Genomic DNA, 13,466 nt, shown 5'->3' on the forward strand with positions numbered 1-13,466 from the left:
AAACGATTACGGGAAATCACGGACAACAAGAGAGATGTGCACGACGCATAGAGCGAACTTACATCAAAAATTATGAAAAACTTTAAATCTGTTGATGTTAATTCAGCAAAAGCTTATCCTACTCTTTACAAGCGGTCCCGGAATAAAAATGTAATTGTTGATGCCATGATATCTTTGGAAGGAGGATGGAAATTTGAATTCAAGCGGGTTCTAATAAATTCAGAAGTAGAAGAATTCGCTACACTCCTTACTGTTATAGGAGATACCCCCAACTCGAGATGGTCTGGCAGATACTTGCAGGTGGAAACTCAATCCCACGGAGTATTTACTGTAAAATCTTTATACGCAAAGTTAGTTGCTGAAGATGGAGTAGATCATTTCCCCCACCTGTTCATATGGAAACCTACAATACCGCGGAAGATTAACATCTTAATGTGGAGTTTGATACATGGTAAACTGAACACAATCGACATATTGCAACACAAAGGTATGAATCTTCATAATTCTTGTGTGTTTGTGTGGAATTGGTCTTGAGTCACAAGACCATCTATTCTTACATTGCAAGATTGGATACAAGATTTGGCCGAGTCTTTTCCCAAATACAAGATGGGTTTGGGTTTTACCTGGTTCCACGAAAACATTAGCAGATTGTTGGCATCATAGCCACTTGTCGCATTCAGGTAACTACATTTGGGGTTTAATACCAGCGGCTATTGTCAATACCATTTGGAAAGAAAGAAACTGTAGAAGATTTGAGGAACAATATCTCTGTAAAACAGATGACGATCTAATTCTAGATGCAAAGACTGCAGTTTTAGCGTGGGCAGCAGTAGCAGGACACCAAGTACATGTGAACTTTTCGGATTCAGTTTTGAACAACTGGAATTCTATTTTTATGTACTTTGTTTTCTGTTTTTATTTAATTTTTTGTTTCTTTTAATCTACCTCTGGTAGAATTTCCTGGATATCCTTTCTATCCCAATAAAAAAAAAATCAGCAGATTTATACATACACGCACTTATAATTATTCAAAACTTCAGAAAATTATACAAGCAGTGGCTATTTGGTTTTTCTTGTTAACATATTATATTTACACGAAAACAAACTGAATTTCTTCGGATAGTCCCTATATATTTAAAGTTTTCAACAGAGTAAATCAATAATGAGATTGAATTCAACAGACAAAGAATAACCAATTAATCCGTTTGTGATCTTCTTGGGTAAATGCGCCTAGGCTAGCAGTTCTACGAGATCATCTAGTGATCTCATTGTCTTCTCGTAGTAAAGGTAGGATTCATACACTTTCGGTGTTCGAACGTAGGTATCAAACTGCACAACACAAAAAATAAATGTAAAATAAAATTAATATCCTTGGTCTCTATGTCCCATCAGCTTATCAGTTGGTTAGAGCAAAGTGATAATAACACAAGTTCAAAATAAGAAACGCACCTCAGCCATGTTATCCACCAATTCATTTGCCTTGTTCACGTATGCCTTTCGACTACTCTCCGGCAAAGTCGTCATAGCATTCTTAAGATCTTGAGAAAGATAAGCCTGTTTGAGTCTAATGTAAAAGATAACATACCTCCATGACATAGTATCAAGCATTTCTCTTATACTATGTAAACCCTCAGCAGTTTGTCTAATTCTTGCCACTGCATCTTCCGGAGAAAGTCCCGGTTCGAAAAACCTTTCCTTGATAAATGACCTCGTACCCCAAGCTTCAGCTAAGGCCATAGGCGTCACTTGTAATCCTCCACCAACTCCAATTGCCAGTGAAGTTGATAAGATGGTTGAGATTAGCTTCCGTCTTCCATTCGAGCTTTGTTTGTTGGTTATTAATCGGGGAATGGGTGTCGATTGATTTGCGTGGGATTTCTGCGTGTAGCAAACAACCATGGATTTAGCCAAACTAGCCATGGTTGGATAGAACTCAAAAAAAATTTGTTGATAAAACGCTGGGAAGAAATTTGAAGAAATATAATACACAAATTCTAGCCAACCCAAGATAACCTAGCATTTTGCCACGTGGAAAATGTTATCCACTTAAAAAGATATATCATGTGTAATTGTACAGCTGCAGTGGAGTACTGGACTTCATCACTTGATGCACACAACCTCTCCCTTGGATACCAAAATGCTACATGCCCTTAACAATTTTCCCACGGACTTTTTCTTCCATGATATATTGCAAAGGTATGGGTAGCGGCCGAGCTAGAATCTAGACTAAAGGAAAGCAAAATTCTATTAGGGGTAGCAAGAAAGCAGAACTAGGCTTGTAGGAAATTTTGAGCTTGGAAATTAGGCTCGGAAGCCCAATGACGAGGAGTCGCAACTGCACACCCTTGTTATACATTGGATCCGCCACTGGTCCATGGTTTTTGACCCATTGCGTCCTTTAACGGATTCATCATTCCTAGATGAACGGTTTAGATAGAAGCCACGTCATGGGAGAGGAGATGATTGTGGGGGCATGTAGTGTATCTAAAATGACTAAGCAAGTGGAAACAAGACTAGATATAATTCGATCATAATGATAATTTTTTTTATTTTTTTTCTATTTTGATGCGCGAAAGCTGGACCAAGACTCCTACCCAAATCCAACCAGTTAGACTAGCTCTACTGTCAGACCCAACACCGCCAAACCTATTATACAATTAATCTATTACAAATCTTTACGGTGGGAATTGGACCCTGACTTCCTCCTTACCGGAGTTGATGAGATACCACTGAGCTGTGTTCTTAGACACACAATGACTGAGCAAGTGAAAACAAGACAAGATATAATTTGATCATAATGATAAGATCCGAAATCGTTGGAGCCGTTACCGTTTGTACTAACTATCTGGTGCATTGCCACCAGCTAGGTTTTTGCATTTGCTGTAACAAACAACTTCTCCATTTAAGTGCACAGCAGCAAAAAGAAATAATTAGGTTTGTGATGCAGGAGTGCACAGCAAATACCCAAAGCACATCGGAAGTGCTAGGGAGCCCCCACTTATATAGCCCAACGTTTTACACCAGTATGTATCACCCGCATCTACAATTGATTTCTTTCTCACCCTGCCCCGCCTGGAAAAATATGGGGTTCCGTTTTAAAAATGTACCAATACAAACTTGAGACATAGTGGGTATAAGGGATGGGGTAAAAATCCGGAGCCTCTAAAGCATTTTTGAAAGCACATCACAAGTTGTCAATTCCTGCCCTTATCATCTACCTGCAGGTACCGAGAGGCACACATTTTCCCAAGACAATGCACACAATATATACAACAGATTGTCAGAGTTTCTACACATGTGGACAGCATGCATGATATGACAAAAGGGACCATGAAATGAACCGTAATTTACTTTGATATTTCTTCCATTTGAAATTACTGTAGTATGTGAAGACCACAACTGTCCTCTTATCTTATCTGCACGATGTAGTAAACAATAAAACGCATTCAAACATTAACAGCTGTTTTCTTCGTCTTCTTTTTCTTTGATCTTGCATTCACAAAAATGGCTGAACATGTACTTGGATTCAACAACATGACCACAATACCTTCTTCTTTCCAAACAGTGGAAAAGAGCCCATTTTCCAAATCGGTAAAATGAGTAACAATTTATGGGCAATGTTTTTTTATTATGCTAATATAATTGAATTGCCCTCTTGGTTTTTGGCAGCACTGCAATATCGGATTAAACTCTAGGCTGATCAGCAAAATCTCTTCTAATCAGGTAATAAGTTCAACAAAACTTTAGCTTATAAAATGGATTAATCTACATATCTACATTAAGTAGCTACTGAATATTGTTAAATTTGGACATAACATGTGTAGGGAATGAAAATGAGCAGCTCTAAAAGAGGATCTCTATGTAAAGTGAATGCTTTTCCAGATTGCTGGCCAATAATGGCAGTATTAGTTGAACATATGGAAGGACAAAGAGACATGATAACCCACAAATCTGTTTTTCACCTTAATGATGCAACTATCAAGAATGTTTGTAAGTAGTAATATTCTTTTTCAGTCTACTACCTCCACATGCCGGCGTCTGACTCATCTGTTCTTGCAGATACAGCCTACATCATGTTCACTTGTTGGGGATGTTGTTTCTTTGGAGCCATGAAAGTAATCCACACCTCTTAATATACTAGTCATTTGTTTCCTCAAGTCATCAACTAATACGATACGATAAACATGGATATGTTTTTTGTGATTTCCAATTAGGATCCATATTATGATTCGGAACATTATAGGGGAGATGGTGGAGATGGTACCGGACATTGGGTCTACGAAAAGGTTAGTGCTGATGGCTATTTTTGTTGTATGTTTCAAAATTGTTTTGGAGTACATGTAACTGCAGCAATGCACAATCTGTGAGAGTAATCTAAGTTTGCATCACTATAAGTACTTCTTTTGGAAATTGAGTTTAACTTGAATTATACACGTATAAATCTATAAATTTTGGATTACGGTGACCAATGAAGTTCAGTTTACTGTTGAAATTTAGACTGTGGGGTTATATTTGTGCAGCAAGAAGACATTGAAGAATCGTCAAGAGCAGCATTGTGGCGTGAAGAGTTGATCGAAGAGATCGAGCAGAAGGTTGGTGGGTTAAGAGAATTGGAAGAAGCTGGCAAGAATTAAGAAAACTTGGAAGAAGACTATACATACTTTAATGTCAATTAAACTGTAATTGCTCAACTTACAAAATCTTTTCCGTACTCATATCACTTCTATATTTATATTTCACTAGGGTACAAGACTAGTAACAGAATTTATAGACATTGCTAAATCATAAAAAATTATGAAACAAATTGTCTATAGATTGTTAACAAGTTTTAGACATTGTTAAATCACAAAATTGGTTAAAAAGACCAAAATCAACAATTTTTGGGTGAAATGGATAGTTAGATTTTGATACTGTTTAAATGGACAAAAATGTAAAAATAGGCAGGATGTAACCAGTTTCATCGTGCCCATTTTCAAATATTTTTTCTTATTTTTAATTTACACAGAATGTATTCATTTTCATCCTTGCTATTTTTTAAATTTAAGCTAAGATGAAACCAGTTTCATCCTTATTATTTTTTATTTTTGCCATTTCACCCAAACTATTTTTTACTCGTCCATTTAAACCGTGATTTAAAAATATTTGGACAAATGACCCATTTTCCGTTGTTAAATCATAAACACAGTACAGAGGTGCATGAAAAAAAGAGAAAATTTTATTTTCCAAGCCACGGAACGAATTGAGAATGATAGGCAACAGAAGAAGGAATGCTGATCCAGGCTATATCTTGGGCTCGACTGAGTTTTTCTGCATGGACAAAAGCTACTGAAAACCTGTCTAGAAGAACGTTTCACGGGAGGGCAGTAGTAGTGTGGACTGAAACAAAAGGCACCCAGGCACAAGTGTCTCAACGCTAGATGGTAAAGGTAAATGTGGTATTCATTATTTGTCAGTGTCAATGTGTCATTTTGAGACGTTAAGTGAAGAAATAGATTTACAGCTTGATCTTCAAATGACCTAAATATTCTGTATGACTTTCACAACTGCGTCAGTTTAGAAAACAAACTACAACAACATAAAATAAAAGAATTACATTACACGCTAGAATCTAATTTACACAAAATTGGTTAAGCAGAAAATTAGTATGATGACTTCACCTCAGAGAGATTTGGTGCTTCGGGTTAGATCCCATCATCACAAGCCTTCTTTCATCTATAAGCTCTCACTTGTTCTTTTTGTCTTAAGTTTGAGCGTTTCCTGTATTTCTTGTGTCCCATTCATGAATTTTATATGCAACAGAGAGAGATGAGATTAGAGAAGTTCTCGAGTTCTGTAAAAAAGGCCGACTCAAATATAACCTCCCTCTCGGTTTTTGCGCAGCCTTTTAGAGTGTATTACGAAGCCGTATGATGAAGTCCATCATAAGCATCATTTCTTGTTCGTGTTTTTTTATTCACGAGTCGTGAGCGCTATGGACCATTAATGTAATTCTCTTAGCACTGTCATTTCGAAGGATATCGCTTTTATACCCAATCTGAGAAAGAAAAGAACCAGAAAAAACATGAATTAACAATAGCTCTTTAAAATTGGACTGTAATACCAAGATTATGGAGTACAGGCTATTCGGATTGGTAAGGAAGACTTACATCGTTTTGAGTGATATCAGGAGAGAACCACCGCAGCAGCACTCCTAGATGTACAACAGCAGGAATCAACTTGAAAAGCAAGGGAGTTGTTACCTGAGTATTAAATCTCAGACGATCAGTTTCAACCTGGAGTATTAGATCTAAAGAGGACCTGGAGCATCAGATCTTACAGGCACTGATGCCTCGGTACAGAACCTTTAAATACTCGAGGTAGAACCAGAACTTGGATTATTGGTTCTGGTCACCTCTCAAGTCTCAATCATGTCAGATCCAATGAGGAAAACAGAATCAGAATTTGTCAGCTGATTCCTATCAGTATCAGTTAACTTGGTCTAGCTAGGGAACTAGAACTAAAATTGGGGGAAACAGCTAAAATCTGCTTTGATCCTTATTATGTAAATGGCATAAGCTCCTGGCTGTTCATTTGACGATGGTTAGTAGAATTGTGCATGAGAAGAATATAGACTTACCAAACTAAGAGCTGTTGTTCCTAGAAGGAGCAAATATAGCTTGCCCTGGAAAATTACAAGAATCAAAGTTAGGTTCCAGCCGAATTGCGTAACTTCAACCTCAGACTTCTTTCTAACTAATCTAAGAATCAACGACCATGAGGCAACAAATACCTCGACCAAATGAATGTTTGAAGCGCGACTGAGAAGAACAAAAGCAAATTCTCCAATCTGCGCCAGAGACATCCCAACCTACGCATGGGAACGAAGAATTGAAGTCTTGAGTAACAAGAACACAAAAACAGCTCATAAGTGAGGGTGGACAAAAGCAATGGAGAAATAGCTTACCAGTAGTGAAGTCTTGTTACTGTAGCCAAAACCTTTAATGACTAGGGTGGTCACGACAGTTTTAATAATGATGACTAGTATAACTGAAGCTAGTAAAATATCAACATGATTCCAGAGGAAATGAACATGGATAAGCATTCCTATGCTAGCAAGGAAAAGAGCAGCAAAGAAGTTTCGAATTGGTTCAACCTGCCAAAAATATAAAGATGATGAGACAACATTTCATGACACTTAACACATTCAAATAGATCTTCCAAAAACGTAAACACAACTAATGCAAGTAACATTCCAATTAGAAGAGAAATCTTACAACTAACATACTCAAGTAGGAGAGAAATCTTACAACTAAATAATAACAAGAAAAGAGTACAAGAGCAACTCTCACATGACGGAAGAAAGGAAGCATATAAGCTAAAAAACTTCTGACTAAGAAAACAAGTTTATCTTACTTGTTCAAGTGTATGCTGTGCAAGATCAGTTGTTGAAATCATAACACCAGCAGCAAATGAACCAAGTTCAAGACTTAGCCCCAACTTATCGCTGCACTGAAACCAGCATAATAGTCCAGATTAGACTTCAAAGGCAATCACATGATTAAATGACCTCAGACCTTACGTAAACAAGCTGTCAAACATGCTTCGGAGGTACTTGACAAGCTACCAAGAACGTTTGCGAGCTTGTGAATGGAATTTGATTTCAGATGGCCCTTCCTAAATGTAAAACTTATAGTGGGTGCAAAAATTGATTGAAAGAATGCGGGAGAATGGAACAAACCCAAGCTACAAGCAGACAAAATGCGACCGCAGCCAATTGATAAAGCTCGTTGGTCTGAACATAAAGAAGCTGCCGTTAGGAAGCAGCGTAAATAGAGTAACTGACACCTAAGGTGGGGAGTGATTAACTTCAAAAGACAGTTAACAAATTTAAAATCAGGATATCTAAAACGTTGAATGCACAACTCATACCTGTGATGACAAGCTTATCATCAGCTTAAGAAACCAAGGCACACATGTACGAGATAATATTGACAAAATGGCTAAAAACGTAAGCAAGGTCACCAACCTGGTTGAAAGAACAAAGATGAACAATCATGCACATGAAAATATTGTTCAACATGCACAATACAAATATCATAGGCACACTCTTCAGCGGTGGAAGGGTGTTCACTTACGACTTAGTCATGGAGATAACTCCTTGAAGGACCCCAGAAGTACCACCGAGCACTGGAAGCAGCGCAAACAGTAAACCGACAGCACAATCCTAGAAATTAAGATGTTAATTAAAAAAATAAAAAAATAATAATAACTGGGATGCAAAGTCCAGCATTCGCAAGAAATGCAGAACTTGCCAAGTGAAAACACAAGTAACTTGGCCAAAGATGCTATATGTAAAGTAGAACGGAAACAGATGAATTTCTAAGATGAAGTTCATCATAAGAGGTAATTAGAAGTATGAAAATACCTGAAGAATAAGGGTTCCAACAGTAACTTGGCCATGAAGAGCATTGATACTATTTCTTTCCATCAAAAACTTCAAAACCTGAGGATAAAGAAAGGAGAGTGAGAAATTTTACAGCATAATGCAGAGAAAATGAAACAAAACCTATGATTCAAGCTAGCACAGGTTCTCAGAATTTGGACATGTAAAAAGCACATCAGAGGATACTGATACTGATCGGCAAAACAAACAACATACATAGTTCAATGGACAGTTGACTAGGAAGAATATTTGATTTTGGTTTCATCAGCACCACTATGAAGTTCCATTTATATGGTGAATCTCAATTTTGAATTCATCAAAAATAACTCAGGGACCAAGATCACAAAGCTCAAGTGCTAACTGCTAAGCCATCATGTTATAAACTGAAGCAGAAGTTATTTAAGAGTGCAATAGGAAACGACAAACAAGCTACACAAAAAAGACAGCCAAAATGAATGAAAACAAATTAGTGGGTAATAAACTCTCTCTTAACACTTTATCGACGGAGAATATGTGAATCAAAGTTATGACTAAGTTAGCTCAGAATGTAAACTCATCATCTTAAAGAAGTATCCGAGACTTACCACAGCTGTTGATGACATTGACAACAAAACACCAACGAATACCCCCTCTGAAGATCTGCCACCGCATAGCTGAGGAGATATGAAAACAACAATAAGACATCTGAGAAGGATAGTATGTGTGTCAGATTCATTTAGGATTTCTAAGCCATATTTTTGACAGACTAGCATTATTTTTATATTTATAACAATTATATTTTTGCAACTTAGAAAATAGACAGAAAACTATACAACCATGCAAAGCACAGCCATTGAGAATATACAACAAAGCTACGCGACAGAAATTTGGCAGATATCAATTAGTGGCCAACAACATAAGGATGAAGGACCAAACATTACATCTATCTAATAGCATTTTAAACTTGAAAAAGCTGTAACACCAAATGCCCAATGACAATGAATGAAAAGAGAAAAAATGAGGAGTCTGGTAGTACACAAGCTTCTTCTACATATCAAGATAACGACAAAATCGAAATCAAGCTGTCGGTCAAAACGTATAATCAATATACTATGATAATTATCTCATCTAATATGTTTTCAGATGAAATTTTAAACCAAACAGTTAGTGTTACAGGAAAAGGGATAACGCACTGACAAGAATTTCAAACAATCTAGCTGATATATTATGATAATTATCTCATCTGATATGTTTCCGAACTTATAAACATACCGAGGCTGTTATGCCGGCTAAGGACATAAATAAGAAAATTTGGAGTAAACCTCCAAGCACAGCAACAGCTCGAACAACTCGAAGCTGCAAATATTAAGAGAAGACATCTCGTCAAAAATCCATGAATAAAATTATAGATGCAAATATCAAACAAGCGTAATGCATTTGTTACAGCATAAGCCAACCTTTGCCGCAGAGAACTCTAGTCCCAACGCGAAAAGAAGGAAAATTACACCGAATTGAGCAACTGTCTCGACCTACAAGCACAGACTCTCAATAAGAAAACGGATAGTAACATTTGACAACATCTGCTAAATTGAACTTCATACCACAAAGATAGTGAATGCTTAAGAAAGTCAAATTGTGCCATAACATTCTGGTTGTTGGCCCATAGCTATACACCGGGTGGAGAAAAATAAAAGAAGGAACTAGTATGTACTAGTTTTTAGTTAATCATTATTACCAAAAAAAAATCAATTTCATACAGGGCAGATTACCAGAAAGAGGGATACATTTTCATCTCAATATTTTACTGTAATGTTAGAACTTCCAAAATATAATTCTGTGATTCAGCAAAACTGGATATAACTGATTTCAAGGAAATAGAATAAAAAACTTCAAACATCATGCTTTTATCAGCTGAAATACTAGGAAGGTGACTTACTTGCACAATTTCGCTAATAAAGTTCAAACCTCCAGGTCCTACAAGAGATCCTGCTAGCAGATACCCCGTGATAACCTGCCACATTTTCAGGAGTTGCAGGATCGTCTAAGAAATAACATGGTTACATCCAAATTAAAGCTACAAAACAATAAACATCACGAACAAACTTTTGTGCATCATAATGTTCCCACCGGCTGTCCAGCACAAGCAAATGCAATTCCTCCACAAGTTGCAGACACAATGACAACGACAAGATCTGATATCAATCTGAAAGCGAAGCAATTTGAAATAGTTGGTAGAGCATTCAGCAAACAGTTACTTGGCTATGTGCTACAAACATAATAACATTTTACACTTCAGTAAAATTACCTCAAATCCAATTGTAGCACAGGGTATTTTGATTTCGTACTAGATATAATAAAGACATTATTCTGAAATTACAATTTCAACACATATATCAGGATCTGATTGATGAAGTTGGTACCTATCCAAATTATTTCAAAACTAAGCTATTGAAAATCACTAATTACATCTTAAAATGATTCCCATCAACAAGGAGAACAAACCTTATCATCTATTAACGTTGGAGTCTCTTCTGCTCGATTCTCATCCAAATTGAGGATATCGTGAATATGAAACGACCTAACATTAGTACGAAAGAATATCTTAGTCCAATTATACGAAGATCTTAAACAAATTAGACCAGATTTTAGTACTAACAAAAACAAATTCTACTTGAAAACAACTGCTGGTATATACTTATTTGCATGATAGATGCACATACTTCTCTTTAGTCTCATTTTTCTTAGGTTTCACTCTTGCTACAGTTTCCAAAACAGCCTGTTGAACAATAACAAAAAGAAAGTGAATACAGCAAAGACACACAGTCCGATGTACAACTAAAGCATGCAAAAATGAAATACATATACACATACATGTCATATATTTAACCATAAAAACATGGCAATTCCAGTTGCGGTATTGAAAGGTACAGTTTACCATTCAGCAGGCCAACAAATGGAACTCAATCTATAACTTGAGAAATTTCGGTATCTAAACATCAGTTTATGATATATAAAGAAACAGAATACATGGCATCCTTTTTCTGTACCTCCATTGACAAGTTGTTTTTATGAGTGTCAGTAATTCTAGCTCATATTAGAATACCTTCAACATTTAAAACCGTTTAGGAGATCTGTCAAGGAAACATAAATCAAGACTACCTCCACTCTAACACTTAACAATCATAACTATCTTCCAAAAGACAACACTGATTTTTACAGGAACCACATCCTTCAGAAAATTTTATACGCTAGTTAGATTTCTATATCTAAAATTCAATTCCAGAATTAAGTTATAATGATTAATGGATGGCATATTTCATCTGATGTTTACACACAAGGTAAGGGCTGAGGAGAGAGCTAAATCATGGAACACAATCAACTCAAATAATGCTCTCTATACTAATCTGTATGCACACACAGATCATAAATAGCTTTATCAAAAAAATGCAAGATAACCGACATTTTGGTCAGCAACACTGTTATTGAAGCTCCCGGCATCAGTTTCTACAAAAAAAAAAAGAAAAAACAAGAACAGCGTAAAATTAGCATCATAGAGAAACTACAATACAACCAAACTCCTTTCATTAGGAGAACTAAAAAAGAATCTAAGAATCATAACAACAATAAAAGTTATCTAGAAGACCAAAAAAAAAAAATCATTAGTAATTCAACCGTGTTACAAATCAATTCACCAATGCAAATTACATTTCAAACATCACAAAATCCACAATCCAAATAGCACCAACAGCTACTGGTGTATAACTAACAGTGATTAACAACTACATTGAAAAAACTAGCTCATTTGAAAATCTCTCAATCATAATGATCCAAGTTCTAAAGTACTAGAATTTTCAATACCATCAATACTAACAGTTCCACAATACTAACAGAAACCAAACTCCATTCACCATTGCAAATATAATTTCAAAATCACATCCAATAGGCACACTACACCTACTGATGCACAACTTACCGAAACCTAAATCACAATTCGCCAATGCAAATACTAAAATTTCAAAATCGCATCCAATTAACACACGCAACAAATACTGATCGTGTATAAATTATCCACTATATCTTCCCAGTAATAAACAATAAAAAAGTTCAACTATATTAAATTCCTCGTCCAATTTCAAAAACCTAATTAAATCCACAAACAAATTCAGTAAAATCATCATTTCTATGAAAATGCATTAAAATTTCACCAAACAATTTCTCAGTCTAACTCTCTAACAGAAATTAACTAGTGTGCGTTCAGTGAGGGAAACTAAAATTTGAGATCTGAGATAAGAAGAACGAACCTCCAGTGGTGGATTCATTATCAGGGAATTCATTAGATAAAGCACGATCAAGTATATCCGCAATACTATCTTCTTTAGTAACATTCTTCTTCTTCTCATCATCATCAACAACATTATTTACACTAATATTATTAATTATCTCATCACTATTAGCATGAGGAAAAATCGTTTCTGCAAACCGATCTAACTCAGCCTCTTCAAGAAACGAAACTGAGTTACTCAAAAAACACAGAAGAAATACGAATAAAAGAAGAAGAATATTTAATGAAGAAGCCAGAGCAGAAGAAGAATCCCTCATTGCAGAGGAGAGAGGGCGTAGGATACGCAGAGTTGGGGGTGTAGGTTAGAGAGAAGAGAGTAACAGAGAAACGGTTGGGTTCTGTGGAAATAAGAGGAGAGAGAGTGAGTGGTGCGTAGTAAACACTCACGGTTGAGGTTAGAAAAAAAAAAGTGGAAAAGGGGCATTTGTTGTTTGTACGGAAGGAGGAAATGTTTACAAACAAATTGGGGGAGTCTCGTGTTTGGATATAAATATGTTTATAATGATTTCCGGTTCTTTAAAAGTAAAAGTTAGAAAGAAAATTATTTTATTTCACATAAAATTAACTTTTCGTTTTTTAAAAATTAATTTGAAATTTGAAATCCAAACTGATTTTTGACTTTTTGACTTCTAAAACTTCTCATTCACTAAGAGCATCCACAGTGGGCGAGTATATAACCAAAATTTGGGATGACATCGTAACACAGTGGGACGGAGTAAAGAT

At 36.0% G+C, this 13,466-nt stretch overlaps 3 protein-coding genes across 3 annotated transcripts; 1 reads left to right on the forward strand and 2 right to left on the reverse strand.

The window, feature by feature from the left end:
* Positions 1–999: 999 nt before the first annotated feature.
* On the reverse strand, positions 1,000–1,955 carry LOC113300489 (photosynthetic NDH subunit of lumenal location 2, chloroplastic-like). The gene is made up of 2 exons (XM_026549691.1): positions 1,450–1,955; positions 1,000–1,329 (listed from the first exon to the last, which is right to left on the reverse strand). Exons 1-2 carry the CDS (start codon positions 1,918–1,920, stop codon positions 1,231–1,233), a joined length of 570 nt encoding a protein of 189 aa, XP_026405476.1. The 5' UTR covers positions 1,921–1,955; the 3' UTR covers positions 1,000–1,230.
* Positions 1,956–3,427: 1,472 nt separating this feature from the next.
* Positions 3,428–4,765, forward strand: LOC113300490 (photosynthetic NDH subunit of subcomplex B 4, chloroplastic-like). The gene is made up of 6 exons (XM_026549692.1): positions 3,428–3,591; positions 3,670–3,723; positions 3,825–3,990; positions 4,060–4,115; positions 4,215–4,286; positions 4,521–4,765. Exons 1-6 carry the CDS (start codon positions 3,505–3,507, stop codon positions 4,632–4,634), a joined length of 549 nt encoding a protein of 182 aa, XP_026405477.1. The 5' UTR covers positions 3,428–3,504; the 3' UTR covers positions 4,635–4,765.
* Positions 4,766–5,421: 656 nt separating this feature from the next.
* On the reverse strand, positions 5,422–13,138 carry LOC113295109 (K(+) efflux antiporter 4-like). Its single transcript, XM_026543461.1, has 20 exons — positions 12,703–13,138; positions 11,862–11,905; positions 11,122–11,177; positions 10,904–10,979; positions 10,707–10,768; positions 10,529–10,604; positions 10,338–10,412; positions 9,859–9,930; positions 9,674–9,757; positions 9,007–9,075; positions 8,405–8,482; positions 8,115–8,203; positions 7,909–8,005; positions 7,718–7,771; positions 7,393–7,488; positions 6,944–7,132; positions 6,770–6,847; positions 6,617–6,661; positions 6,147–6,239; positions 5,422–6,034 (listed from the first exon to the last, which is right to left on the reverse strand). Exons 1-20 carry the CDS (start codon positions 12,998–13,000, stop codon positions 5,954–5,956), a joined length of 1,812 nt encoding a protein of 603 aa, XP_026399246.1. The 5' UTR covers positions 13,001–13,138; the 3' UTR covers positions 5,422–5,953.
* Positions 13,139–13,466: the final 328 nt, after the last annotated feature.

This window comes from Papaver somniferum, chromosome 7, assembly GCF_003573695.1.
Source record: "Papaver somniferum cultivar HN1 chromosome 7, ASM357369v1, whole genome shotgun sequence".
Lineage (NCBI taxonomy): Eukaryota > Viridiplantae > Streptophyta > Magnoliopsida > Ranunculales > Papaveraceae > Papaver > Papaver somniferum.